Raw genomic sequence first — 27,927 nt, 5'->3', positions numbered from 1 at the left:
GGGGGGGGGGGGGCGTGACATTGCAATAAAGGCAGGCAATGAGTACACCACCATCTTTTCCTCAAAAAACATTGGTTAAAGTGGTCAGAAATTGCCTCAGATCGCACCACAGAGCATCTAGAATCCAAAAAAATTTCGGGGCCCTTAAGCGGGCCCCGAACCCCACGCCGTAATTTTTTTGACCCACTTTTTGGGGGGACCCAAAAAGTTTTTGGCCCCCCCCCCCAAAAAAAAATTGTGTTCTGGATCCGCCCTTGCTGCATGTGGACTCGAACCCACATCCCGCAGCTTTACCCACAGACCACAAATCCAGCGCCCTTAACCACGAATCCAGTGCCCTTAACCACGAGACCACATCCCATTAAAAAGCTTCCATCTTTTCCAACAAACCCTTTGGCTGGTCTAGGTGCTGAGGTGAGGTTCACTGGGATTAAGTGGGAACCATGCAGACTTTGTCGCCGTGACGCAATCGCGTTTTGCCTGAAATTTACGCAATTTCATAACATCAATAAAACTATAGATTGTTTATAATGTAATTGGAACCTTTAATTTAGGCAATACTACAACATCTACATGCGATTTTAAGTGTTTATAGTGTATTTCGATTAATTCTGGGGAATTTGGCAGACTTTTGATGAATCTGACAGATTTTTGAAATGCATTTAGCAGAATTAGGCCATGACCTTACGGTCACCCTGCCATGTACTTTGTCGCTGCATATCCCATATGCCATGTATGCGCTTTTGCGACAGTGGCCGGCTTATACCTTACATGGCTTAGCGTTTCTAGTTTTTGTCGATATTACTTGTTTACGCACCAGCAGTATGGCAGCGTCTGACCGCAAGAAAGCACAAAAGTCAGCTCTTAATATAAAAAGCCAGAAGGATTGGCATACCCTTTGTAGTGAGGTAAGCCAGCCATGGATATTATTGGTAGAAAAGAATCAACCTTCTTTGCTGGATAGAGTGGACATGGTGAATGGTAGCTCTACTGAGTGGAGCGTTGAATTACGGGTACCCCTCCATGGAGGGGTACCCGTAATTCTACTGAGTGGAGCGTTGAATTACAACGTTTAATTCAACGCTCCACTCAGTAGAGCTAGGTGAATGGTACTCCTAGAACTACGACTATGAGGCAACACTACGTGGAGCCTCAGTCATAGTTCTAGGTAGACCCGTGAACGTGGCGTTAGTTTACAAGCCACGTTCACGGGTCTAAGTTCTAGGAGTAGGTGGATGGATGACAAACCGGCAGCTAGTGCATTCCCTTTCCCTTAGTGCACTCCCATTCCTTTTGTGTTGCTTCGTTCTCAAATAATGGACCCCCACTCAGTAACCGCGTAGTTGGCGATGGAATTGAATTGTTTCTTTTCCAGCAATTCCAACCCTGTAGAGATTTTAGGGGTGTATTTCCGAGTGGCGGGGTATTCTGCAATTACTCCTACGTTTTAGTAGCTGGAGTTAATACATGTACCTCAGCCCGTAATTTTATCATTGGGTTGTCATTCATTGTCATTTAGGACAACCCAATGATAAAATTAGTCCCCCTTTTTCAGACGTCTATATTTTGTGTAATTTCCAGGTTCGTTTGCACACGTTAGCGTATCTAAATTTTAACATTGAAATTACACGAAAAATAGGGTTCCAGTCAACTCCGTGACGGACTCGGTCCGTGACGGCCTCGGTCCGTGACGGCCCCGGTCCGTGACGGCCCCGGTCCGTGACGGCCCCGGTCCGTGACCGACCCGGTCCGTGACCGACCCGGTCCGTGACCGACCCGGTCCGTGACCGACCCGGTCCGTGACCGACCCGGTCCGTGACCGACCCGGTCCGTGACCGACCCGGTCCGTGACCGACCCGGTCCGTGACCGACCCGGTCCGTGACCGACCCGGTCCGTGACGGCCCCGGTCCGTGACCGACCCGGGCCGTCACCGACCCGGGCCGTCACCGACCCGGTCCGTCACCGACTCGGTCCGTCCGTCACCGACTCGGCGATATAGGATCTTTGGTTCGGACTTTGTGAAGAAAACGGTGCACGGCCATGGCCACGATGCACGGCTGGTGGCAGTGCCGCGCCTGACCGCACAGCGCCACCCGCCATCGCCAAGCTTGATGCACAGCTGGAGCACCGCCTCTGCGGTCCCTTAGCCCCCCCCCCCCCCAAAAAAAATTTAATAAATAAATAAGGCAAAAAAAAAAAAGTCTCCGGTTTCTGGTATGCGCGCGCGTCGCCGTAGCCATGCGCGTCGGCAAAATGAAAAAGGTTTTTTTTCAATAAAAGATGATGTCTCAAAACCGCCAAACTCACTGGTTTGACTGGAATTCTGCTGCTGCACAATTTTAACGTGTTTTTAGATGGGGTTATGATCAAGAATAAGCTTTATGTGGCCTCTCTGGACTCCCATATATTTGCACTAAGTTTAGTCGGGCACCATTTGCTGTCATAAGCCGACATTTGAAGCCAAAAAAAAAAAAAAAAGGTAAAAAAAAAAAAAAAAGCCGCGTCGCCGCACCACTTTTGGGGCAAGCTCCATACCAGAAACCGGAGACTTTTTTTTTTGGCCTAAGTCTGTAATCGTAAGGTCTAGGATGTCACTGTCTGTGGGATATGGGTAGTGAATAACAGCAAAGCAGCATTTAAATATTTTACATGTAGGCCCTATGTGGATTTTTGACGCAACCTCAGCTCAGCGAAGGGGTGGGCCGTCTAAAATACTATCAGGATGGGATCGCCTTGTTACAAAAAAATGCAATTTTTTTACGTACATTTTCCCATAGGGACCGAGTTGGCCACGGACCGAGCCTAGTCACAGACCAAGTTGGTTATGGATCGAGTTGGTTACGGACCGAGTTGGTCACGGGCCGAGTTGGTCACGGACGGAGTCGGTCACGGACCGAGTTGACCTGAAAGCAAAAATAGACGCCTGAAAAAGGGGGGGACTAATTTTCTATCGCTTTAAAGAGGGTGACCGTGCTTCTAAAGCATAAATAACTACAAATAAAAATCTAAATGTGAAAATGAAAACTTGTCAAAGTTCTACATCATGTCCCGGTACATGGTCCAAGTGTGGCCTTTATTTATGGAGGTAGTCCAGTAAATTAGCCACATTTATGGGGCTACAGGGCCCCTGCAGCTGGCGCTGCAAGGCTAAGAGTGCTTTTTATTACTAAAAAATCTGACCTTTTCAACCTAGAGCAGACTTCTCTCAACATAATGACACCTTTTTTGTAATTTTTGAACAGTTTGTTAAGGTAGAAATTACGATTTTCCTACGTGGTTGATGGTTTGTGCTGTGCGATTCAGGGCGCCTTGCGCGTACACGGTGCATCGCGCGGTGATTGCCATCTTTATTTTCGTGTTGCGTTTTGTCGTGGTCATTGTATCCTGCCTTTTATCTAGTCCGAGTAACTTGGACCCAACTTATCGCCTTTTAACTTTCGGACATGGTCTGGCGATAGAAGGGTCCAAGCTAATCCATATATATGCCGATGATTAAGGTGGTTGTACTGAAGTTTACTTACGATATGGATGAAAAGTGAAATTTCCCATTCAATTCGCGCTCGGTAACGATATCGCACTAGGGATACGGGGACCATCGAGTGTACGCTGGGCATGAAGACCATCGTTCAAACATTAACCCTTACCCTACTAGACCCTCCAACGCATGCCAATATGTGCCTCAAGAAAATCTCCTATGTTTTTTGCATGGCCCTCCAATATCTGCCATGTCATTTCAAGGGTAACTGGACAGGCACTCCAATACATGCCACAGAGAACAATGAGAGTCCTCTGATAACAAAGTGAGTGCCCCCAGCTGGTCAGTATCAGGCACCCTCCAGGGCCTCCAACTCCTGCCAATTGGAGCCTTCACTGCTAAGACTTGTTATCTGCCAAATAACTGCAGCTGGAGGGCATTGGCATAACCAACTGACATGCAGTAAACTACCCTCAGAGAGTAAGGGTTAACACGAGTCAGAAATTTAACATGCTCACAATCGCGGGGGGAGCTCTCAGAATTGAACGGGAAATTTCACTTTTCATCCGGATCGTAAGTAAACTTCAGTACAACCATCTTAATCATCGATGTCTACTTGTACCTCAGGTTGCGTATTTAGTAATTTGTAGGCCATTGTGAGGGTGAAATCTTATGTTCGGCAATGTTGGGTTTTTGGGTCAATGACAGAATTGTGTTGCTCAGCATATACGGATTAGCTTGGACCCTACTATCGCCAGTCCATGTCTGTTTAATACTCGGACTACCTTTTATCTATGACATACCTGCATGTTCTTAATGTTGCCAACTAGTTTGGTAGGTCAAATAATTTAAAAGTGGATTTTGTTCCCTTATAGGAACCGGGCCTGTAGATCGTCGACAAACCAACCAGGCAGTTTGTATGGTTTGTGCACAAACCTATGGCCGTATTGGCATGATTGGGCCAAGGATCAGTTATAACTTTCATTTCATTCCTCCTTGTATATCAAGAATTAGGTCTTTTATAAAGAGCAAGCATTGCAATAACATCAGAGTTGCCCCTTTGATGACAGATGGCATCCTTCACAGTGATGGTTCTACTATGGCAAACTTGCTGAACGACCAATTTGTTTCTGTTTTTACTTGTGACTGTGAGGACACGACAAACCGCCGCATCCTGATATGCCATCCTTCAAGATCAGATGTGGTGGTGTCCGGCCGGAAGCTCCTCTCCAACATCAAGCCGCACACTGCTTGTGGTCCAGATAACTTGCCTGCCTACTTATTGAAAGAAGGTGCAGCAGAAGTCTCACCAGTTTTCACTTTGCTCTTCCAAGCTTCTCTTCAACAGGGGAAGATACCTTAGGAATGGAGATCAGCCCACGTCACACCCATATTTAAGAAATATCACACACAACAATCCCAAACCTGCAAACTACCGGCCCATGTCACTTACTTCAGTTGTATGCAAAGTCGTGGAACACATCATTTATAGCTAGATTGATAACCACGTGGACTCTCATCACTTGTTGACTGACCGGCGTGACCGCAAGTTTGGATTTAGAAAAAAGCACTCATGTGATTCACAACTACATTGTACATGTACCTATATTATCGACGACTTCAATGCTCAGGGACTTCGAGATAAAGATCGATGTCATCCTTTTGGACTTCTCCAAGGCTTTTGATAGAGTTCCCCACGAGTGCCCCCTTCTGAAGCTACATCATGTTGGTTTATCTTGGACCAGGGACTTCTTGTCAAGCTGTACCCAGTAAGTCATCCTTGAGGGAAAGTAGAGTAACCAGTCTAATGTATCGTCAGGGGTTCCACAAGGAAATGTTCTTATTCCCCTCTTATTTTTAGTCTTTATAAACGATCTGCCAGACTACGTTACATCAGACATACGCCTATTCACAGACGACTGCCTTCTTTACCAGCCATGTGTAGTGGTATCGGCGCAATCCCTGGAAATCTCCAGGAGCCGGCTGAAGACACGTCCCTCCGCTACATTGGTTCCGGCTGTTTTTACTTGCACTTCAAGTTCTTCAACTACAGCACCACCAGTTTTTGCACCTTTTCGTGTTCCTGTACCAGCACCTTTGCACCCACAGTACATCAATCCTCGGGAGCATTTAGCTTCTAAGAGGCCTGTACTCACCGGTAGATAATGATGAATTCTCCAAGGCAACGGATTACAAAGAACAAATGAAACTTGGCCTATTTAAGAAAAAAGTGTTTGGCACAGGCCTACCCAGCACAGATTTGATCTCGGAACCTTCGGCATGGTAGTCAAGCATTTAACCAATCGAGCTACAAAAGCACTCTGGTTGGTTGGGCAGTTATACATATTACATGTATCTAGATTCACGATGGTGTTTTTGCAATAAGCCATCTTTGTGGTCACTTGGTCTGTGGGCATTTTCTACAGATATACTTCCAATCATAATCAGGATACAATGTACAACGGCATGATGGGACGTATTTCTATAACCCTAACTCCGTAGCATAATTTACTAGAAACCTTTTGAAAAACAAATAATAGAAGTCAAGGATTAGGATTATGGTACAGAGAACTGTGGAGTGATCCTGAAGAGGAATGTATGTAAACTAATCATTGACCTGTCTTTCAAGATCGCTCACGAAATCCTTGTCAATGTCAAAACCTGCAGTCATTACAGGGGTCATTAGCCTCTTTGTTACTTCTGTCAATTGCAACCTTTACCAATGCATTCTCACACATGTACTGTTTTTCAAGCTAACCTGTCTTTCCATTTTACCTCCAGTACAATCTTTGCAAGCGCAAGCTGCAAGCTAAGAAGGATGCGTTACTTATCCTGGCAGAGGAACTAGACAATGTACGACAAGAGAAAGATGCCTTCCGGCTGATGGCTGAACAGCTGAGAGAGAAATACCAAGCACTCAAGAAACAGTGTGCAGACAGAGAAAGGGTTGGTTATCCAGACAATTTGATTTAAGGGAGGGGGGTCATAAGGGCCAAAGATTGTCTCCTTCAAGAATGTCCGTTTCTATTTCAGAAATACAAATAATATGTAAATATTTGTAAATTCTCATAAACTATGTAAAAAATCTGAAGTAGATGTACATGTACAGTAAACTCTGGCTAAACCGGCACTCTCGGGACCCAAGAATTTGTGACGACTTACGCGAATGCCGATATATGCTATAAGTCGTCATTATGCCGACTTACATGAATGGTCTTTTGCTTACATGATTCATTGCACTAAATGGCTTCGATTTACCCTGGATTATCTCCTTAACCCTAACCCCCTAGGCCCTTGTTGCTTACAACCATCCTCAATCCTCCAAAATCCTCCAAAATTTTTCAACTCCGCCTAAATTTTTCAAAATTGTCAGACAGTCCTGCCTCAAAATGCATTCATCCTCAATCCTCCAAAATCCTCCTAATCCCAAAACTTTGCGCTCGTGTTTAAATGAAGGATAACCAACGCCAAATCCTTCAAAATCATCAGACAGTCCTGCCTCAAAATGCATTCATCCTCAATCCTCCAAAATCCTCTAGTGCTTCAATCACCATTCATCCTCAATCCTCCAAAATCCTCTAGTGCTTCAATCACTATTCATCCTCAATCCTCCAGAATCCTCATTTGATTCAATCACCATTCATCCTCAATCCTCTAGAATCCTCCAAAACCGCCAGGAGGATTTTGGAGGAGTGAGGTGGGTTAGGGTTAATGCTTGAGTTGAATCCAGCAAATTAATCCTCGAATTGAATCATCACGTTTCGTGCACAGTAACGAATTAAATGCGTGCGTGGTCTGGTATATACCACGCATGCATTGACTGCATGCAGCAGTAGGCATTCAATAAGACGACCCCCAAAATGGACAGAGCGCATGCGTACAGCCTAGAGGGGATACTGGTATTGATATGCTCACGATGCATATACGATGTATGCAGCAAATTTCCTATAGCGCCGCGTAGTGGTATGCAGTAGGACACCCTTTTTTGACACTGATGCATGCAGCGATCACGGGCCGTGCGAAACCACTTTTCACTGGACACTTTGCCAACCGCAGTACAGGAAGTCGATGCCAGTGCGTGATTTGTTGAATGCCGACTTACACAAAGGATTTTGTAATGATTTTTATGGAAAGAGGACCAAGAGTAACACGACGACTTGAGCGAAATGGCGACTTATAAAAGCCGACTTAAAAATAAAAAATTCAATGGAAATGCATTACGGACAATCGGGACTTAAGTCAGACGGCCGACTTGAGCGACAAGTTGTACGATGTCGATTTAGCCGGAGTTTACTGTAGTTGATTTTGACTTAAGCTTTGTTCAAAAAAAATTCAAACAATCCTTTAACACTAACCCCTTCAGCACTTTTACTAGAAAGTATCCTGAATCCACCAAAATCCACCTGTTGTGTTATGCACAAAAACGTTGGTGTTGGTGACTGCGCAGTATGGAGGTGTCCTGAATCCATTAAAATCCCGCAGTACCACTAGGCTTACAATACTGAATCCATCAAAATCCCCCTGTTTTCAATATGGAGGTATGCCGAATCTGCCGAAATACTCCAAAACAGTGGTATGGATTTTGATGGATTTAGGGTGGTTAGGGTTAATCTTAGACTACAGACCAATCACGGAGGCCCCTTCAATGGCAAAGGCCTTGTGCTAGCTTTTGTTCAGATAATCCCTCAGTTGCTGTATACAGGGACCACATGCCCTGATTAATCTATAGCATTGAAAGTTTGATGGACAAAAAAGTTGTTGAGACACTTAATAAGTTTAAAGCAGCATCTACATTGGACTATGCATACTCCGGATTTTACATAGTTTATGGTCAAAATGAGAATTAAAAAACAACACCAAAGCTACATACATGTATTGTGCTCAGAACTGAAAGTAGTGTGTTCCATTAAATTAGAGTGTTGCATTACCCATTTGTTAACTTTGTAAATATGTTGTTAAATATCTTACAAAAATAGAACAATGATTTAGTTCTGATTATGCAATTTCAATAACTAGAATCATTAGATCAGATTAAACTCGGTAGATAAAGTGAAATTCACAAGTTTTCTAATAACAGACTTGAACCGTGTACATGTACAGACAGATTCTTTCATTGTGATTTATATTCCAATGTTCTTGACAGGCTTTGGGGTTGTCATTGAATGAGAGTGATCCATTATCTGAGAGACGAAACCACGTGAGTATTTCATAATCATAGATATATTGATAGTGTTTTGCATCATGGTGATGTCAACTGTAATTTCAGATTGAATCTTTCACTGACATATATGTACATGGAATAATAGTAGCATCTGTGTGCGCAGTGATCTGCAAGTGCTAAATGAGAACAACTTCACAAGCTTACTCAGATGAGATTCAATCCACGATCTCTACTAGCGTTGACATCTCACCACATGCTGGCCAGTTTGAATCCAATATTAGTGGTATCTCAATCAAAGGTTGCAGCTGATAAAACTACCAGTCAATTATGTCATTGATGTCAGCATCCAGTGCTACATGTATAGCCACAGCACCCAACCAGCACTCAAAGTGAGGTACAATGTATTCAGATTATATGTGTAATGTAATGTACACCATTGATACTTCAAATGAATGTCTGATATTGTCTGAATGCATATGAACTGACACTGATCTCTATAGTCATATGCCTACAGTGTATACAGTGTATAGAGATCAGTGGATCTCGACCAATTAAATTCCCTGTCTCTACCATTGTATACCACACATTGTATATAAACATAACTATTTACTTCGTATACACTGCATTGCATATTAAATTACCTCAAATACACAGTGTGGCATATAAATTCTTCTGCATTAGGGGCGCATGTAGGGCCTGGCCATGCGCCTCGCGACTGCAAACTGCAACTGCTCAGCCTCATGTCGGGCAAGAAAGCTTGCAGTAATGAAAAGGTTTCACCAGAGTGATTTGATTTATTTCTTGCAGAGTGAGTTACAATGCCTTATAAATCTGTTTTTCTTTTTAGCATGATATAACACCCCCCCCCCTCCCAATTCGGGGCGCATATGCAACCCTCGGGTGTTAAAACACCTTATCCTACATCACAGCAGTCAACAATTGTTAAAGTATAAACTACTGGGTGGTACCTTTCAGTCATTGTTTGAATGACGTGTAGGTATGTATACCTATAGAATTGTTTTGCTGTTGCTGACATCTGTTACCGGTACAAAGTCCATACTGGCAGTAATTATGCTGCAGTAACTTTGCAAGCATGAATCTCTTGCATATGTGCATTTTGGCCCATTCATTTGTTTTCTTCTCACATCTGTGGTCTGTTTGGCACAAAAAGAAACTAAGCAGTTTTTATAATCATCCTTGTTAGGACATTTCTCGGTGAACAAATCTGAAATATACAGTTGTCACAGAAACTTTCTGGTTCCATTTGATACCTCACTTGGGAACACTGTGTAAGAAATAACGGGAGCGCAAGCGCTGAAGCTCCTGAAACCCCAAAACTAAAAGTTGCACTCAGCGAGATTTTGAATGGGCATTGCAACACACAGTTGAATGCAATGATACAGGCCCCGCATTCAGGGTGTCCTTGAATACTGCAACAACGTTTACTGCAATTCTGTAGACCTTATGCATAGTGCCTTTGTTTTACTGGGATATTAAGCATGAGTGAACCTTTTGTGCCTTCATTGTTACTGAATTAAATCAATCATTGCCAGGCACCCAGCAGTACTTAAACCCACCATATATCTATCTATTACTGTCAGTCAAGGCATGGTACTTTCAGTTGACAAAACTGCCACAGCCTGTCAATATGAGCCTAATTTACAAACTGTTAAAAAGTTTCCCTTGACAGGTATCTCTCGATACATGTGCCGAGAGAGGGAGGGTTAATCAGAGGTTCATGTATTTCCTACGAACTACGGTAACCATGGCAAATAATCATGACTTGTTGAGAGTAGTTGCAACTGTTTATTACACAATGAGTGAATTTTACTAGTCGCATAGCACTATTTGTCAGGTGTACATTTTTGTTGACTGCTGTGATGTGTGATATGCGCTTTAACACCGATGGGCGCATAGCACCCAAAGGGGCTAAAACAGGGGCCCAATGGAGGCCCTAAAAAGTGGGCCCAAGGTCTCACAACACAGCACATGGTCTTTCTAGACCAATGAAATGACAGTAGCCAAGACACAATATAACAAGCACATTTGTTGTGTGCACATGTAGCTAGGGCTGCCCATTTTCGAATAATTTAGTTATTGATTATTATTATTTGATTATGCAAAACTGCATTTGACTCAATATTTAAAACACACTGATTAAGTTTACATGTGCCAGCTTCAACTGCGTGCTGTGCCCATCAAAAGTTGCACGCAACGCTTACAATGTGCGTGCAGCGATGGATGCAATGGGGCGCTGGAGTGTTTTGCAGTAAGTATTTTATAACTGTCAAGGACTTCAACCTGCTGAAAGGATGGAAACAGTCAACAGCGTCAACAAAAAGTTACTGTTGACAAAAAGGGGCATCTGACAATAATGAAGTGAGCATGCAGTTTTACGATTAAAATAACATCACTGGCAGTCGAGTTCGTGCATAGATTTTTTTTCTTTCGAATATTTTACCAGAAAAAGCTATTCGAATATTTAGTTGATGATTCAATATTTGCATATTTGATACATTCCGAACAGCCCTACATGTAGCCTGAATTGTTTGAATAAATGATGATTTAGCAAATTGGATGTTATCTTAATTCCTTTACAGAGTTTGGTTCAAGTGTTACGGGAGTCCAGGGAGCAAAACAAGAAGGCAGAAGCCAAAATCGCAGACTTGGAACAGAATCTAGCGGAGGCACAAGGAGATATCAAGGTATAGTATACAAATATTGACTGCTTCGAATGGTGTAGTAAAACTAGCCTCCCGAGGTGATCCATGAAGCATTCTATTTTTCCCGAGGCAAAGCCGAGGGAAAATAGAATGCTCCATGCATTCCATATGCAAATGCACACCATATGCAAATGTGCCCATATCAGACTTGTGTCAGAGATTTGGTTATGCAATCATGGCTCATTTGTCAAAATATCATGGAATGGGGCTTAATGAATTGGTCTGTTAATTCTCATGTTTGGGTATCAAGTATGTATACACATACATGTTAAGTACTGAATGTAATATCAAGCATGTTTACAAACATGCTGTACTATTGAATATATTAGTTAAGGGATATTTCAGTTAGAAATTTCATGTAGTTCAAGTGGTTTTTTTTTTAATTACTTCTATGTTGGTTTTGTTTGTATTGATAACAGCTTTTGAGAGAGAATATAGCAAGACAGAGAATAGGAGATGATGGAATAGGGACCAGACACTTCCCAGCTCATGAGAGGGAAGAGCTAGTCAACCAGCTAGAAGCAGCAAGAGAACAGGTGGGTAGGATATTGGGTACCAGTGTCATTCACCTGTACCTGGACACCATCGTCTGAAGGCTTCTGGTGGCTGCCCTGAGCCACATTTGTACTGTCCTAAGCTGGAACAGTTAGTCGTTCCAGCATGGACAGGTGTGTGTTTATCTTGGACTCATTGAAGTCCTATAGTGGTCCTGCCCTCGCTATAACTTAGTCCTAACCACCCCAACTCCATCAACATCCGTCCCCCAATTTTAGTGGATTTTGGGGGGATTGGTCCAGAAGGCCTGGCGTGACTAAATATTAATGGAGTATCATGTGTTGGGGTTAATTAAAGTGTATACCTCTGCTTTCGCATTATGTTTAATTTCAAGTTACTTATCAAATGTTGTTGCTGAAAGTAGCAAGATGAATGTGTTATATTTTTACTTGTGAGCTTAATTATAGTGATTGTTTTTTGTTAGTATGTAACATCTGTGCATGGCTGGATTTTGTTCAGAAATGGAACGATTCTGTTCTTCGGCTAAATGAGTGATTGATGTGGCCTGTGGTTGAGACTTATCGGTTATCTGACACAGTTTCGTCCTACATGCGGCTTGGAACGGGTTTTTTGGTGCATTGGCAACAACGTAACCTATTCGTTTATTGCTGCTGATTATTTCCGGATGATTCTTTCGATTATGTTCAATTCGAAAGTCGTCAAATGTAAACATCACACTGTAATGTAGCTTGACTCTCTTTGCGAGATTTGCCCTCTTTGATTGATCCATGATTTTGTAGTCGTCACTAAGAATTAGCTCAATTCGTAACTGTCTGCGAGCAAGCGCGTGCTTGTGTTTTGCACTGTCAACCACCGTATATGAAGCGCCCTTGCGTGGCAGCATGTTCCGACATGACAGAATGCATCATGTTCTTTTGTCATGGGTTGCAGATCCAAATTTTAGCTTCGCAGGGTTTTGAGCAGCGGTGTTTATTTACATTCTCCATTTTTTCTTCTTTCTCTTTCCTGTCCCCTTCCTTCTTTATTTTCTACTTTGCCGACAGCACCATGATTTTGCCAACAAAACTGACTAATGGGGGGTGTGACACCCCCCCCCACACCCCCTCCCCCACACCCCCTCTAGCGACGCCCGTGATGGCGCTCAACCTTAACACACTTAAATGTAGTGGTCTCAGCTCCAGCCATAACTTAAGAGTTCCATGCACATTCAAAAGAGCAGGGGACAGGGCCTTCTCAGTTTCTGGTCCCCGATACTGGACTTCTTTACCACACAACATTCACACCATCAATTCTCTGCACAATTTTAAGGACAAATTCAAAACTTTTCTGTTCTCTCCATGTACCATATCTGGAGTTGTCCTTAGAAAATGCATGTTACAAAGTGTGTTATTATCAGCCATCTTTATGTCATGAAGTAATTCTCAACTGAACCATTTTTGCTCTTTTCAAGTGCTTTATTGATGATCAAAAATACACTCAATGTAAAATGGCTAAATTAAGGCGAATGGTGAAATGTTATAATAGACTATTCATTCTTTGATATGAACCCACACAGCTGCAGGCATTAGAACGAGACCTTGTGGCTAAGATTGATGAGCAAACGGAGCTAGTTACAGAGAGAGGTTACTTCCGAGATAAAGCTGACCGTTTGAATCAGGAACTCAACTATGTGCTGGGAGGAGACGAGAAGAGAATAGTGGATATTGATGCACTGACTATGGAGACTAAGTATGTTATCCAATATCCTTGATTAATGACTTGGTGTGCTCAGGCATGCAGCCTTTCCTAGGATACATAGCTGATTTCCTAGTTATTAACTTCCCATATTGCCATTACATATTGCAAAAAAAAACTGTACAAAGTCTCACACAGCTTGGTATTTCCTCTCTTGTGTGTGTGTGTGTTGGTAACTTCCCAGTAGCATGATGTGTCCGCAAAAGAAAAAAAAAGTTGCAAAAATTGGAAAAAAATGTGAAGTGCATGAGAATAACACAGTTGTTCTTGAGCATGAGATGGGATATTGCTAAGGGGCTTCTTTTTTTTTACCCCTTCTTTTTCAAGTTTCAAATAGATTGGACAACTCTGGCTAATCGTTATGTCCTTCTTTCAAGAACAGATATTTCTATGATATCTAGGGAAAACATTTTGTATATTTCAGTTTGGTTTTGACGTTGATAGAAATAATTCTGGAGAACAAGACGAGGCCAAAGCTGGAGATAAAGCCGAGGTTTAACTTGGCATTGTTAACTGTTGTTATCTGGAGACTAATGGGTACCACACAAACTCTTTGCATTCTACAGATTGCTACAATAAACTGCTTCCCTATTGTTGTAGTGTAAAAGTGTACCTGTTGTGACCATGTGTGGCATGATGTATGCTGTGCTTGACCTTGTTGACCAAACGACTTGACTCAAACACAACTCAAAGGATCATTGGGATTGGTAAAAGTTATAAGTCTTAAGACAATGAAGAGGTTTTCTTATGTTAAAATAGCATTACTGTAAGATGGAATACTCTATCAGAAATTACATTACCCAATTTGAACAGGGGTAGAATAATCATTTTTCAGTTTGAAAGGTATTGATGATTTTGTTCCTTAACCCTAACATCCCCAGCTCCATCAAAATCCCCCCCCCCCCCCCCCCCCCCCCCCGGTCTGACTAAATATTGATGGAGTATGATGGACTTGGGCAAGGAGGCCCCAAAGCAAAGCATGCATTGGAAGCAGCGTGTTTAATGGATTTTAGCAGACTTGGTCCAGTACTTAGTAAAAGACAGTAGGGAGTTGGGGTTAATTAAAGTGTTTACCTCTGCTTTCAAATTATGTTTAATTTCAAGTTACTTATCAAATGTTGTTGCTGAAAGTAGCAAGATGAATGAGTTATAATTTTACTTGTGAGCTTAATTATAGTGATTGTTTTTTGTTAGTATGTAACATCATGTGTTATGCTTTATGTAAACATACAGGTATTTGAAGGAGAGATTAAAGCAAGCACAGGAAGAGAAGAGTGTAGCTCAGGCAGCTGTTGCTAAATACAAGGTACAAGCATTCTTATCTAGTCCAGTCAGCCTTATGCACACGTATGTACATCCATAGATCTGGGCTGGCCTGGATATATTCATGTTGCAATAGTTATATTGCACCTGTACAAGACATACAAATCTACTATAAAATTCAGATTTGTTCACTGTGATACAACTAGAATGCTTGCTTTCCTTACCGGTTGGCTTATAAATGGTTCTATGTGGTATTTTCTCTTGCAGGCAGCAATTGAAAGGCGAAGAGGCAAACATTCTATCAAGTTAGGCTCAACCAGCAGTGGAGGACTTCTTGTATCTCCTAAGCAAGGTATTATAGATTGACAACTTCTCATTGTGATGATGTCTTCTTAGAAGACCCACTGGTAAATTTGATGAAACTAAATGTTAAAAAGATGGAGGTAAAATGTTGAAGAAGACATTCCTCTGACATGATTTTCCACTGAGACAAATGACACCAAACTATATGAGTGTTGTTCAAAACAATATCATGAACGTTAAACAAAGTCTATCAATATGTTGTTTCAACAATAATGTGATTCACTCTGCAAAATGAGTCTGATGTGGCAAATGAAGAATGAAAAATGTCAAAATTTGATTTTTTTTTTTCTTTTCTTTATTTTGCTTAATTAACAGTTATACAGGATATCCTCTATCCATTGGTATTACAATGTCATGTTTGCTCAATAATGTCATTGCCACAAATGACTGACCATCATAGCTCATGTGAAAGGGGTCAAAATCAGCACTGTGGGGTCACTTGAAAGACAAGGTTTTCACCATGCCCAGGTAACATTCAGGAGTTAAGAACCAAGATAATGGATGAGCTGAATCAGCGCCAAGACGAAGGAATCAGGGCTCCATTTACAAAATAAAAGTGGCATGCACTGGTGCATGTAGACCAAAAAACCTACATGCACCAAGAAAAACCCACATGCACCATAATTGACTTACACCGTCTGCTTCTCTGAAGGCATTCTTTCTCTTTGAAATTTATCGAACTTTCGACAGACAGTACAGTACATAGCCTTTTTTTACTCTATCATGCTCAAGCCTATATAGACCCGTGAACGTGGCAAAGCCACACTGTTGTGGCATTTCAAACAGGGCGAAATCGATCCGCCATACATAATTTCGTAAATATGTTCAGTACTCGCCTAGAAATCAAAAGTTGCCTTCCCACGTGTTCAGGATGTGTCATTTCGACGAAATTTGCCATCGATGAAGACCCATACGAACGTGTAGAAATTAGATTTTAACCTGACAAGTGACCCTGACAAAATGACCCTGGACATTTGCGTGCAAAATATCGGAGCCCTCCTAGCTACCCGTCTGCTTATATGATAGGCGGCGTCAGATTGGCCAATAAGAAACCACGTGATAAACGCAGCTAATAATTTGGAACGCACTTACGATCCGGACATAAGGAATGCCCGGAGCGTCAGTGCGATACCAAATTATCCGCAGCATGTATCACGTGGTAAATCACATGCATGATCGGAGGAGGTTGCAGGACGTACGTCGAGATCTTGAATTTTACCCCGTACTCTGAATCTGCTGCGACTGTGCTAGCATGGTGCGAGGAATAATTTATGGATTTATAAAAGAAATAACACGTTTGTACACTATCTGGTCAAGTATTCAACAAACTTATTCTCACTCACTGGTAAATACATGCATGAAATGAGTATTTTGGTGGCTAAAAAAGTTACATGCACGTCGTGCATGCTCAGTAAAAAAGCTACGTGCACCCGGGTAAATCAAGCCCTGGAAGGAATGATAAGATGTGTTGTCAGAGATACCAGGCGAGGATATGAGCTGTACATTTACAGAAATGGCGGTCACGTTGAGGGCACAGGACCATAAAGTTATCCTGTAACTACCACCAAAATGAATTAAAAGATTGAATGATCAGAAGGTTGTCTCATTTCATTCCTTAAATAAAGCACCTAATATTGTCCCTGTCATCACTTATTCATTGTGTACTAATTTGTCACCGTGCTAATTTTGACCCCTTTCATAGAGGCCTTGTCAGTCATTTATGGTAATGACATAATTAACTTAATATCATTAGAAGAGGACATCCTGAACTTTTTCTGGAGCGTTTTCTTAAATATCAAGTAGATTTTTGATAATATGCATTTAAAGAAGGGTGGTTTTTTTTAAGAGACACCTTGTGGTTCATATTTCATACTACATTTAAGTGGTTTTTTTTTAAAGACTGAAGAGATGTGCATCCTTTTAACTTTTCATGAATTGTTGCAGTTTATTTCCTAGTTTCTTGGTTTTACCCAGTGCAACTTTCAAGCTCAATGAAAATGGACAGAATGATGCATGCTAACAACAAATTTGTCCTAGAATGTTCCATAATATGCCAAATAGAAGCTTATTTGTGCCTTTTTCATAAAAGGACTTGACTTTGAAAACCAATTTTACCACTGTGGACTCCTGTTTAGAGCGTGTTACATTTACGCAATGAGGATGTATCATTGTTAATACATGTAGTAACAAGTTTGAATCTTTGTTTAGTTGAGCAATTACTCGCTGAGGGTAAGTCTGGTGGTATTGCTGCAACACCTTCATCTGTTGCTGACCTGCAGTCCCTGGCTACAGCACTCCTAGAAACCATACATGATAAGAATATGGCAGTCAACCATCATCGAAATACAAACAAGTAAGTCACACTGCAATAGCGTCATTCTCTGCCAAATTGGTCTCAAGTTTGGATGAAACTTTTTGAAAACATTCTTCTGTGGTTCTTATGAACACATGTGAATTTTTTGGTACCAACTCCAAGTCATTGGTGAGATGTAACCCCCGCAAAAATATTTTTTTTAGTAACTTTCTCTGTTGTGTTGGTTAAGTCTCTTGGACGTTTGAAGGTTAATATCCAAAAATTGCAGCAAGGTACACATACCTGCCTAAAAACTGATATGACTTTTATCACAATGGAGTTTAATTTTATTTACTCAACTGCAGTTGAGTCTCGTATATTTGTAAAAATATAATTGTTTTTCACCTTGTAGATTCCTCATTCTGTTACTTTGCATTAGCATTACATCCACTGCCATCTTATATATATATACAGCCATGTGGTTGCAAAGGCGTTAGTGTTGCTGTTGTTAGACAAAGTTAATCCAATTACGTACTTGGACGCTACAGACAGAGGAGTGAAATTCATGCACCTCCAAAAACATGGAATTTTGAACGTTGTGTTTCTCAGAAAATATGCTCAGTATGATTGAAATGTTAAAATATAACGGAAGAAGAAATTCTAAACCTCATGTCAGTGAAAAAATCGCCGTCAGTGATGCCGAAACATCAATACTGGTTACTGGGAAAAGCTGACCTTCAAGTCGGGAAGAAATCGTTCGAAAACGTCCCCAAATATATGTATTTATCTCAATTTCTAGGAATCCCCACAACTTGTTATTTCACGAGTAGTTGAACACTAATATCATCTAAGCATATTGCGAATTTCAGCTTAATCTGTTGATGCAAACGCTGGTGTTACACCTTGAAGGACAATTTCAACGAAGATTTTTTGCGGACCAAACTCACATGCATGGTTTTCAGGTTGGCTGATTTTGGGGCAACGATGACGAAGCATATTAGCATATTTATTAGCATTTCTTGGCGTGGGTCTCGGTATTATAAGTTATCCCGCGGGTGCGAGTGGAACACGGAATAGTGTAGTGCGTCTGACATAGACGTCTGACAATACGCGGAGTGTAGTATGGACCGAGGCTGTGCTACATGGTTATATGTAGTACGGCTTGTTGCCATGGATAGACCAATCAGGATCGAGGATTCAAGTTTACTTGAAGATAACGACCAATGGCAGCCGGCAAAAAGGGTGATACTTATTAATTAATAACTTGTGAAGGAGGCGATACTGCACATTTTTACTGCACACCATAATGGATAGGAACCTTATTAATATTCGTGAGGTTTGAAAAGATTGACAGATATTGCTAACACCCGTGTTACAACTTTTAAAAATGCACGTAACCTGGCCTATTTTTCCAATTTTAATGAAAAGTCATGAACATATCAAAACGATTTTAGCACATAGTTGGATCATTATAAGGGAAACAAACCCTGAAAGTTGCATGAAGATACGGTCTTCCAAACGGGAGAAATTGATTTTCAAAGATTTCCCCCGCGAACATCAGCATGTCTCTGTGCATGTTGTTTCATTCAAAATTATGTAACCTTAAGAAATAGGCCTTCGCAACCACATGGCTGTATTTATATATATATGAATACTTTTTTGTTGGCTGAAGATGTAACGTTTTGATGATTGCATGGACTGACTTGTAAACATCTTTCTTCATCTGATTTTGATGGCAGAATACTTGGTAATCGTGTGGCAGAGCTAGAGAAGAAGTTGAAGACGCTTGAGATATCTGGACTGTGGAATCTACCTCCTGGTAAGATGTCAGCCATTCTGGACAAATGCTATATTGGGCCTGAGTCTCAGGCTGTTGTCTTAATGGAGATAACAACAAATAGAGAGGTTGGAGGGATGAGTCCGTGACTTGAGTGGCAATAAAGGAAGATGTATTCAACAAAATAGTTCAGCAAAGTAATATGAACTTAAAAAAAGGAAACCAACTATAAAACTCAAAATTGTGACAAGAACATGTTAAGAATGAGACATTTACAAGTTAAAACGTTACAAAATGAAGAACAAAATAATGTGATCTGCCTTCCACTTTTATATCACAAAGAATCAAGGATGCCTATTAATCTATTTAATATAACATGCATTAGAAGTATTTTAAGCTGTGTCACATTTGACTAAATTTTGTAAAAAAGTCACCGCGAGTGATTGTTGACATTCCATTAAAAAAAAAACCACAAAAGGAAATTGACTAGGTGCACCATAATAATTTTTTCAAAGTTTAACAAAGATATTGTCTGAGGTTTGAACCTGTGACCTCTAGAGTGCTGTTCCATTGCTCTACCAACTGAGCTATCCAGCTTTTTAAGTGATCCCCGTTTGCTATGTTGCAGGTTTAAAGCATTGCTAATGTTGCTAGCATCGTGACTTCTGGCCATATGGCATATACAGGTTTATGGCTTCTGAGCAGTGCCCCTTGAACAAAGACATTAATTGACAAAAAGGGGAACCGCTAGTGCTGCAGCTGAACCACCGAACCGAACTAAAAATAGCCCAACTTGGTGACCCATATGGAAAATCACAACATTACTATTACATACACGTAGCAATGTCCGTCCACATGTGACTTTAGCAGTGGTGTAAAATTAACAATGTTATTCTTCTGCAACCCAGTTGGCCCCGTAAAACTTACCACTGTGGGTCGTAAAACTTACAATCAACAGTCGACACTTGGCAATTTGGGTAGTTTCACACTGGACTTGGTTGTCAATTGTCTGTGTTAGTTTTACCCAAAAAGTCTAATGTGTTAATGATGGGCAACTATTCTACAAATTGCATCCGATTCATTGTGTCTGGCCACAGGCCAAGGTCATGTACAAAATGTAATGCATACATATTGGGGTAGGTGACAGTGTTGGTTTAAATAGTGTTGGTTAAAATGTCTAAAGAGTACCTGATTGATTCTCTAAATGCATACAAAATAAAACATTGATTCCCATCCTTAAAACATGTCAAAGTTCTTGAATTGTATCTCAGCTTTCAGCTGTATTTGAGTTTGTTGTTTTTGCTATTGATTATTGAAGAACAGCATTTAAAGGTATAGTCCATCATTTGTAACTAGGCATTTTGTTCGTATGAAGCAACAAACGTTCTCAAAATCTAAAGAAGGGTGATAAACAACTAAGCTGATGAAGTTTCAGCTCAGCTTCAGCTGTATTTTTCGAGAAAACAACATTCTGGGATCGCGATTTCATATCAAAAGTTGCTGAATCATGTTTTGAATTGGGCCTGAATTCAGTGTCCGACTCCAAGACCGAATGCAGCTACACGATGTCGCGCACTGATCCGATGAATTATAGAGGGCGCGCGTGTGCGTCGTGTCAACACTTGCGCGTGCTTCGCTGTATAAAAAAAAAACGAAAATTGGAAAGGCCTTCTTTCGTTGATTTCTTCAAAATGACAGCATGCCAGAAAGAATAATTTCACAGGGAGTTTAGTCCCCTTACTATATTTTAACCAAGTATGTTTTTTAACAATAATTATGTCAGTCACTTTTTGGATAGCTGGAAATGATGGACTGTAGCTTTAACCAAGTTCATGATTTGAATCTTTTGTTGAAAACATTTCATGTTACATGTATTTCCCTTTGCAGGAAGAAATGCTGCCTTTGTAGCCAGTGAGGTCAAGAACATGATGGCTGGTCAGTCCTCACTGGTTCCCCGCCAAGCATCCAATGCCAGTGATGATTCAAACCTAGCAGGATTGGAGAGTGGTACCAGTTTACCGGAATCATTGGATTCCAGTACACAGAGTTCTCCCAGTCACTGTCAGAGCAGCTTACATCTTGGCAATGATGAGGATAAAAACGATATGGTGGCACTGAGACATGGAAAAGATGCTACTCATCAGTTGCTACAGGTGAGTGTCTATGTGGAATCATTACATCCAGATTGAATTCATGCTAGCGTTCAGTGCTACATCTTTGTTTACATGATTGGCCAATCAGACAGCAAATGAAGGAGGAATTGTTGAATGCTTAGCCACCAATGATATCTAAGATCTGTAGCTGTCATATTCTAAGTGACGAGGTTTCCCCTCGCCCGCTACCTATTTTCCACTGTTACTTCAAAATGCCAACTTTTCATGTCCCATGTCCCAAGTCTAAATAATGAAACAGAAATTAATTTTTTACTATTGTTCTACAGGATCTCATGAATTCAGACCCAAAACGATTTTGTTATTTAGAGCATCTGATCTCTATGTACCCTGTTTTCATTTTCATGTGACGCAGGCGCAACAGAACATACATGTATAAATTATAAGAGGCACGCCGGACAAACATTACAACAGTGCACCAGTGAGTCTGGTAAAAGGGTTACAAAATGTGGCTGGTTATCGTGAACTAGAAATAATGTTTCATGGTTGGGTAAAGCGCTTTGGCAACTTTGATTCCGTGCAAAGATCATAAATCAGAAGTTTTGAAGAATAAAAATGATAAGGTAAACAAAGTTAATTGACCTATCCCAGGGCAACAGATAACTGATATGCTCTTCCCACATCGGAAATTATTTTAATGGACAACGGAATATCAGTAGTACATCTGTGAAGTGTCAATTCAACCTATTGAAATGCTTTGTTGTCGTGGTCATTTAAAGTCGGCACTCTCATGCGCCCTCCGATGTACGTTATGGAGCATGTAATGGAAAAGTTAACATTTAAGCCTATACCTGTTTTGGTATTTGAAAATTTTGTGACGAAGGTATGCCCTATATTCATAAACTTGGTGTCAAAATAACCGCAAGACATCAGAACAACTATCAGAGAAACTTGGCAGATTTAAATAACTGCATAATAAGTCGCCAAAATGTACACGGAGGGGGGTTGCAGCCCCGCCTCCTCTGTGCTGTTCGCGCCCCTCTCAAGTTAATTAGTCTGACCAAAAGGAACTCTTAAGTCCTATTTTTATGTCCCACTAGTGCCAAGGCATCAATTAAAATGGTTTCATTTTCCCAATTTAAATTTTGTAGTACATTTGCACAGTTTCAATTCGATCTGTTAGTCGGCACTGTCATGCACGCTTTCATGTGAATGTACTTTTCAATGGGAAAAGTTAACAATAGGCCCACCTGTGTTGGAAAATGGACATTTTGTGACTAAGTTATGCCCTATTTTTGGCGAGCTGCGAAGCAGATGCGAGCCTATGTAATACCGATTTCCGTCCGTCTGTCCGTCCGTCCGTCCGTCCGTCTGTCCGGCCGTCCGCGTTCAGATAAAAATGTTGAAGTTTTTGGTTTTAGTTAACTTGGGGAAAAAAATTAAATGCAGTTGTCAGGTATCATCTCTAGGCCTATAACTTCAGTTAGGTTCATATCATTGCAGTAAATTTTATGATTTTATTGAGGAACTTTAATTCAAGGAAATGTTAAAGTTTTAAATTGTTACATGTACATGTATACTGGTATAACATGTACATGTGTGTATACCGGTATAACATGTACATGTACACTATGCATTTTGGGGATGTGCATGAGCTTCTGGTTTGATCTTTTAGTGTTATGGGATTGGAGTAGGGATGGGGTAGGGGAGGGTGGGGTGGGTTGGGGGATAGGGGTTGGAGTTAGGGTTTGTGTGAGTAGGATGAGTAGGGGAGCTAGGATGGGTGGGGTGGGTGGGTTGGGGTGGGGTGGGGAAAGGGGTTGGAACTTGTAGGGGTGGGGTGGGACAGGTAGGGAGAGGATGGGCATGGATGTAGGGGTTGGGTTAGGAGGGGGTTGGGCAGGGGGCGGGATATAGGATCGGAGTAGGGGTTGGGTTGGGGATGTGTAGGGATGGGTTGTTGTAGGGGTTGGATAAGGGGAGGGGGCAATATATAGGGATCAGAGTAGGGGTTGCATGGGGTCAGGTGGGGATGTATGGGTGGGGGAATGGGGTGGGCGGGATATTGGAATTTGAGTAAGGGTTAGGGTGGGGATGTGTAGGGTGGGTAAGGACAGATAGGGGAAGATAGGGTAGGTGGGTGTAGGGGGTTGGGGTAGGGGAGGGTACGGGTCAGGGGAGGGGGAAGGAGATAGGGATTGGAGTTTGGGTGGGGTTGGGATGTGTAGGTGATAGGGTGGGGATGGTTAGGGGAGGATGGAATGGGTGTGGGTAGGGGATTGGGAGGGGGAGGGGGCGGGTTGGGGATGGGGTAAGGTTTTTGGATGGGGTAAGGTTTGGGGGAGGTGGTGATGGTGCTGTGTCTACATGTACATGTATACCCATTCTTGTTCTGCATTTGTGGCGACTACACAAGATTTTTCCCATGGTAATACAAGTATGGGGAGCAGAAAACACTGTTGGGGCTGCAAAAATCCACAACTGGGTCCTAATTACCCTAACAATGGAAAACTCCCCCATAATACAGTGACAGCTAACCTATATACACATGTATTTATTAGGTAATCTGTTGACTTTTTATGTTGACATTTAAAAACTGACCCCTACACCTAGGCACATCAACAAGAATCCTGATCCCCTTCCATCATGCCCATCCCCAACCCTACCTTCAGCCTCCCTTTCTGCCTTGGACAGCGAGCCATGGCGGCTTCGCCGTTCTAGTTATAAACTCGGTGTCCAAATAACCGCAAGACATCAGAACAACTATCAAAGAAACTTGGCAGGATTTAACAAATGCCTTGAGACGATAGGAGCCAAAATGCACTTAGTGGGGGTTGAGGCCCCGCCCCCTCAGCACTTTTCCCACCGCTCTTAAGTTAATTAGTCTGAACTAAAACCACTTTTAAAGTATATTTTTTTATATTCCATGAGTGTTAAGGCATCAATACAAACTAGTTTCACTTTCACTACCGTTGCAACGGTATCAGCGAAAAGGAAAAGGAGGGGGTGATGGCCACGCCCACCCTCCATGCTTTTAAGGGCTGTTCTTAAATTAATTAGTCTGATCTAAAATCATTCTTAAGTTCTATCTGCATAATCTACAAGTTCCAAGCTATCAAATGATACTGGTTTCGTTCTTGTTCTCACAATTTTGATTAAATGTAAAATTGGCCCCATTTGGCAAGGCGCCAATGGGCCTTAGTCTGATCTAGCGAAACTTAAGAATAGCCATTCTGTGATCAGGGTCGTTGATACTATGCTTTAAAGGGAATATACATCATTTGCTTTTGCTGTAATTTTCAGAAATGGATGGAATTGGGGGGTTGGAAATATAAAGCAAATATAGTTACACTGACTTTTTGGAGGTTTTGGGTTCGAAAATGCTATAAAAACCAAGAAAAACGATCATTTTCCTGTAGTCTGGTTCCCTGACTCCATATAAGAAGAAACAGAGCAGTTTACATACATTTGGGAATTGTAAGGTCAGGGAACCAGTCTAGCTGGCTCGTACCCGTTCATAGGTTTGTAATCGATTGCAAACAAGTGCAATGGTCAATTGGGGCCAGTATTTGAAAAAAAAGCCAGTTGTTTCCAACGCTGATCGGCCGATCAGCGTTGGAAATTGATACAAAAATACCACTTTTCTTGAAAATGACAGTATACCAGGTGCCATAATTTTACAGGATGCTTTAGACTGACATTTACCAACATCCTATTAAGGTATTTCGCAAAAACTTGGTAGTTTTATTTTTCGATGTTTGCAAATGTTGTATATTCCCTTTAAGGCAATCAGGGGATTTGTTCCCAAAATTTTGATAAAACACTATCCAGCTCTCCGTTTATGATGGGGAAGAGCACACCTAGCGTTAGGTAGGTAAGAAGCATTACTCATTGCACTCAACGTGATAGTTTACGCATAGGTACTACACACGCTAGGGCTGCCCTTCCCATAGCCAAATTTAATGAAGTCATTGCGTTTCATAGGTCAGTGTACAAAAGATACCGTGTGTGATCTTTCTATTCACGAATCTGCAGCACGGTACGGTGGTCATGTGACTTTGTGTGTACGTGTAGTTGTATGCGATATCAATCATGGTGACCTCCATCAAGTTCATTGAGCGCAGAACTGCCGATCCGAAGGAGATCGACAAATCAATGAAAAACAAATGGAATTGGTCATGGTGCGACAAAACTTTACTAGCGAAATCGAAGATGAACACATTTTTCTGACAGCTTAACTCACCACTAATAAAAACAACTTGGAAAAAGAGGTTTATTGGCCTTTGTTTTGCAATCAATGGTGCTCGGTCATCCATGAGCTAATGAACTACCCTTTAAAGATGGAGCCACTTTGACAGTGGTCAAGTTGCTAACGTTTACATATTAACCCATTATTTTTGGATAACCTTTTTATGATACAACCTGTATAGGTGAGTTTCAAATATCCTACCCCTATAATACATATGGGCCCCCACAAGTCCACTGACTAGTGTAGCAGCTGCACAAACTTGGAGGACTTTTCAGACATTATGAGTTCAAATAGGTGGATAACACATTGTGATTGTGAGCCAAACTTTAACTATTTAGAACTGTATCTCTAAAATGAAAGTTCATTACAAAAGCAGCTGTAGCAGTGTCACAACCTTAGTTCCTTATTGTATTTGAATCTTATCAAAAGTAAAAAGCCTGAATGCTTCTTTGTGGATCATATCAGGTGGATGACATTGGTGAATTGATGCATCAAGCACGTGATGATACAGCATGTGTGCATTCAGGCAGTATGGAATCACCCCTATCTACGGATGATGGTCATCACTGGCATGATACATTGACATGTGAACACCGTGCACCAGTGGAGCTACCACCCAGCACAGAGACCGCTGATAGGCCAGCCACACCCGTCAGCCATGATGGATCTGAGCTAGATATGGAGGAACCCAAGGAATCGGACTCACTACTAGATCAAGCCATGGCAGACTCACCTAGATTGGGTACTGACTCTTCCTTGGATCTGGACCCTGAACTCCCATCAGCTGATAGACTGTATCATGATGAGAGGACTGACATGACAGAACTGTCTGGTTCTGTAGATGAACTTGAATGCTTGAATCAGGAAGAGCTAGATAACAGTGACATTGAACTACCATCTTATCATACATCAAACATGCCAACTATGCCCACTGAGCTACAGGAGAGCTTAGACACAGTGGGAGATTTGCTGGAGACTGTTTCAGATAAACTATCCTGTAGAAGTCGAGAGTTACTGCCTCCTAGGGAGTCTGATACCTCATCTCCAGGATCTGGATCCCCATTGTTATCCAGAGATAGACAGGTACCTGTTGACAAGTCAATACGAGCACATACCATTGGTCCTGTAGACACTGCTCCACATTGTGTCTAAAAAACCCTCCATAATAATATTAGAGTGTTATTTAAAGTACTATATTTATTGCCCAAAATGCTGTCCAAATGGCAGTTTCTATGGAAAGCAGAATATAACAATGTATATATTTATTTAAAAATCTTATTTTGTTTTCTTTTATCAGGCAAAAAGGTAATATTGGAAATAGTTTTCATTCTTTTGTCAGAGTTGTAATTGAGTTATCTTCAAGTCAAAGCCCAAGTCAAATCACAAGTAATACGAGGTGATCAATGACAAGAAGAATGTATGTCTCAAAGTTCATTTGAATAGTTTGTCACTTTACTTGAGACTGGACATGTGATGTACGTGACTAGGGAAGTGACATTTACACGTTTAAATGATTATAAACGAAAACAATTCAAAATCCGTTTACAAATATTGCAAAACGATTAAACGAAACCTGAATTGTAAAAAAGGGACCTACATTCACATGATGTTTAACATGCGTTTAACATACATAGCGTAAGTTATTAATGATGTTTTCAAACCTATTTAATTTACAAAACCTGAGAAGCAGTGCAATACTTGATTACACATTTGGGGTATACGTAGGCCTTGTTAAGTTTTTCAAAAGCTTAAGGCTTTGACTGCCATTGTTGATTTATCATGTCAATGACGCCGGTCTGCAGACATAATGAACGTGCGTCGGCCTTTGTGAATGGCTATACGTTTAAATGGTTCTTGAAATATTCTTGAACGTTTACAAAATTAAATGCAAGGTCACATCCTTAGATGTGACTTGTGTTTGTCCTGTCACTTGTGATGACTTGTGATGACATGATAACAACTCTGGCTTCTTTGGTGCATTGGTGAGACCATTTCATGTCTTATTACTTATAACCATATGACACAAGTCTTGGTCTTGAGTTTCTTAATGCTCAACTTGCCCAGATTATTGAGAGCAGTGTGTGGATGTGGTTTGCATGAACTTAATGCTGAATACAATGTAGCTCTGCCTCCATATTTCATCTGGATTCTGAATTATCTGCTAATACATGAATTGTTCAAACTGTATTCCAAAGTAATGTTGTCAAATTCCTTAAAAAGCAAGGTACATGTACAGTATGTGAAAAAGAAAAGTGTTTGTA

General features: G+C 41.3%; 1 protein-coding gene across 1 annotated transcript; it reads left to right on the top strand.

Annotated features, from left to right (window-relative positions):
- The first annotated feature begins 709 nt into the window (after positions 1-709).
- On the top strand, positions 710-27,927 carry LOC119734923 (coiled-coil domain-containing protein 149-like). Its single transcript, XM_038208563.1, has 12 exons — positions 710-908; positions 6,258-6,422; positions 8,620-8,673; positions 11,238-11,342; positions 11,780-11,896; positions 13,432-13,604; positions 14,844-14,916; positions 15,141-15,225; positions 17,445-17,589; positions 19,269-19,348; positions 21,194-21,459; positions 26,132-27,927. Exons 1-12 carry the CDS (start codon positions 732-734, stop codon positions 26,816-26,818), a joined length of 2,127 nt encoding a protein of 708 aa, XP_038064491.1. The 5' UTR covers positions 710-731; the 3' UTR covers positions 26,819-27,927.

The sequence above is a fragment of the Patiria miniata genome, unplaced genomic scaffold (genome assembly GCF_015706575.1).
Source record: "Patiria miniata isolate m_02_andy unplaced genomic scaffold, ASM1570657v1 HiC_scaffold_10, whole genome shotgun sequence".
NCBI lineage: Eukaryota > Metazoa > Echinodermata > Asteroidea > Valvatida > Asterinidae > Patiria > Patiria miniata.
This window is presented reverse-complemented; position numbering and strand designations above follow the sequence as displayed.

Bases quoted from the DNA above. Each gene is read 5' to 3' on its own strand.
- LOC119734923 (XM_038208563.1), top strand. From the start codon at position 732: ATGTATGCGCTTTTGCGACAGTGGCCGGCTTATACCTTACATGGCTTA. The intron at 15,226-17,444 runs GTATTATAGATT...ATCTTTGTTTAG, and splicing joins TCTTGTATCTCCTAAGCAAG to TTGAGCAATTACTCGCTGAG. The intron at 17,590-19,268 runs GTAAGTCACACT...TTTTGATGGCAG, and splicing joins CATCATCGAAATACAAACAA to AATACTTGGTAATCGTGTGG.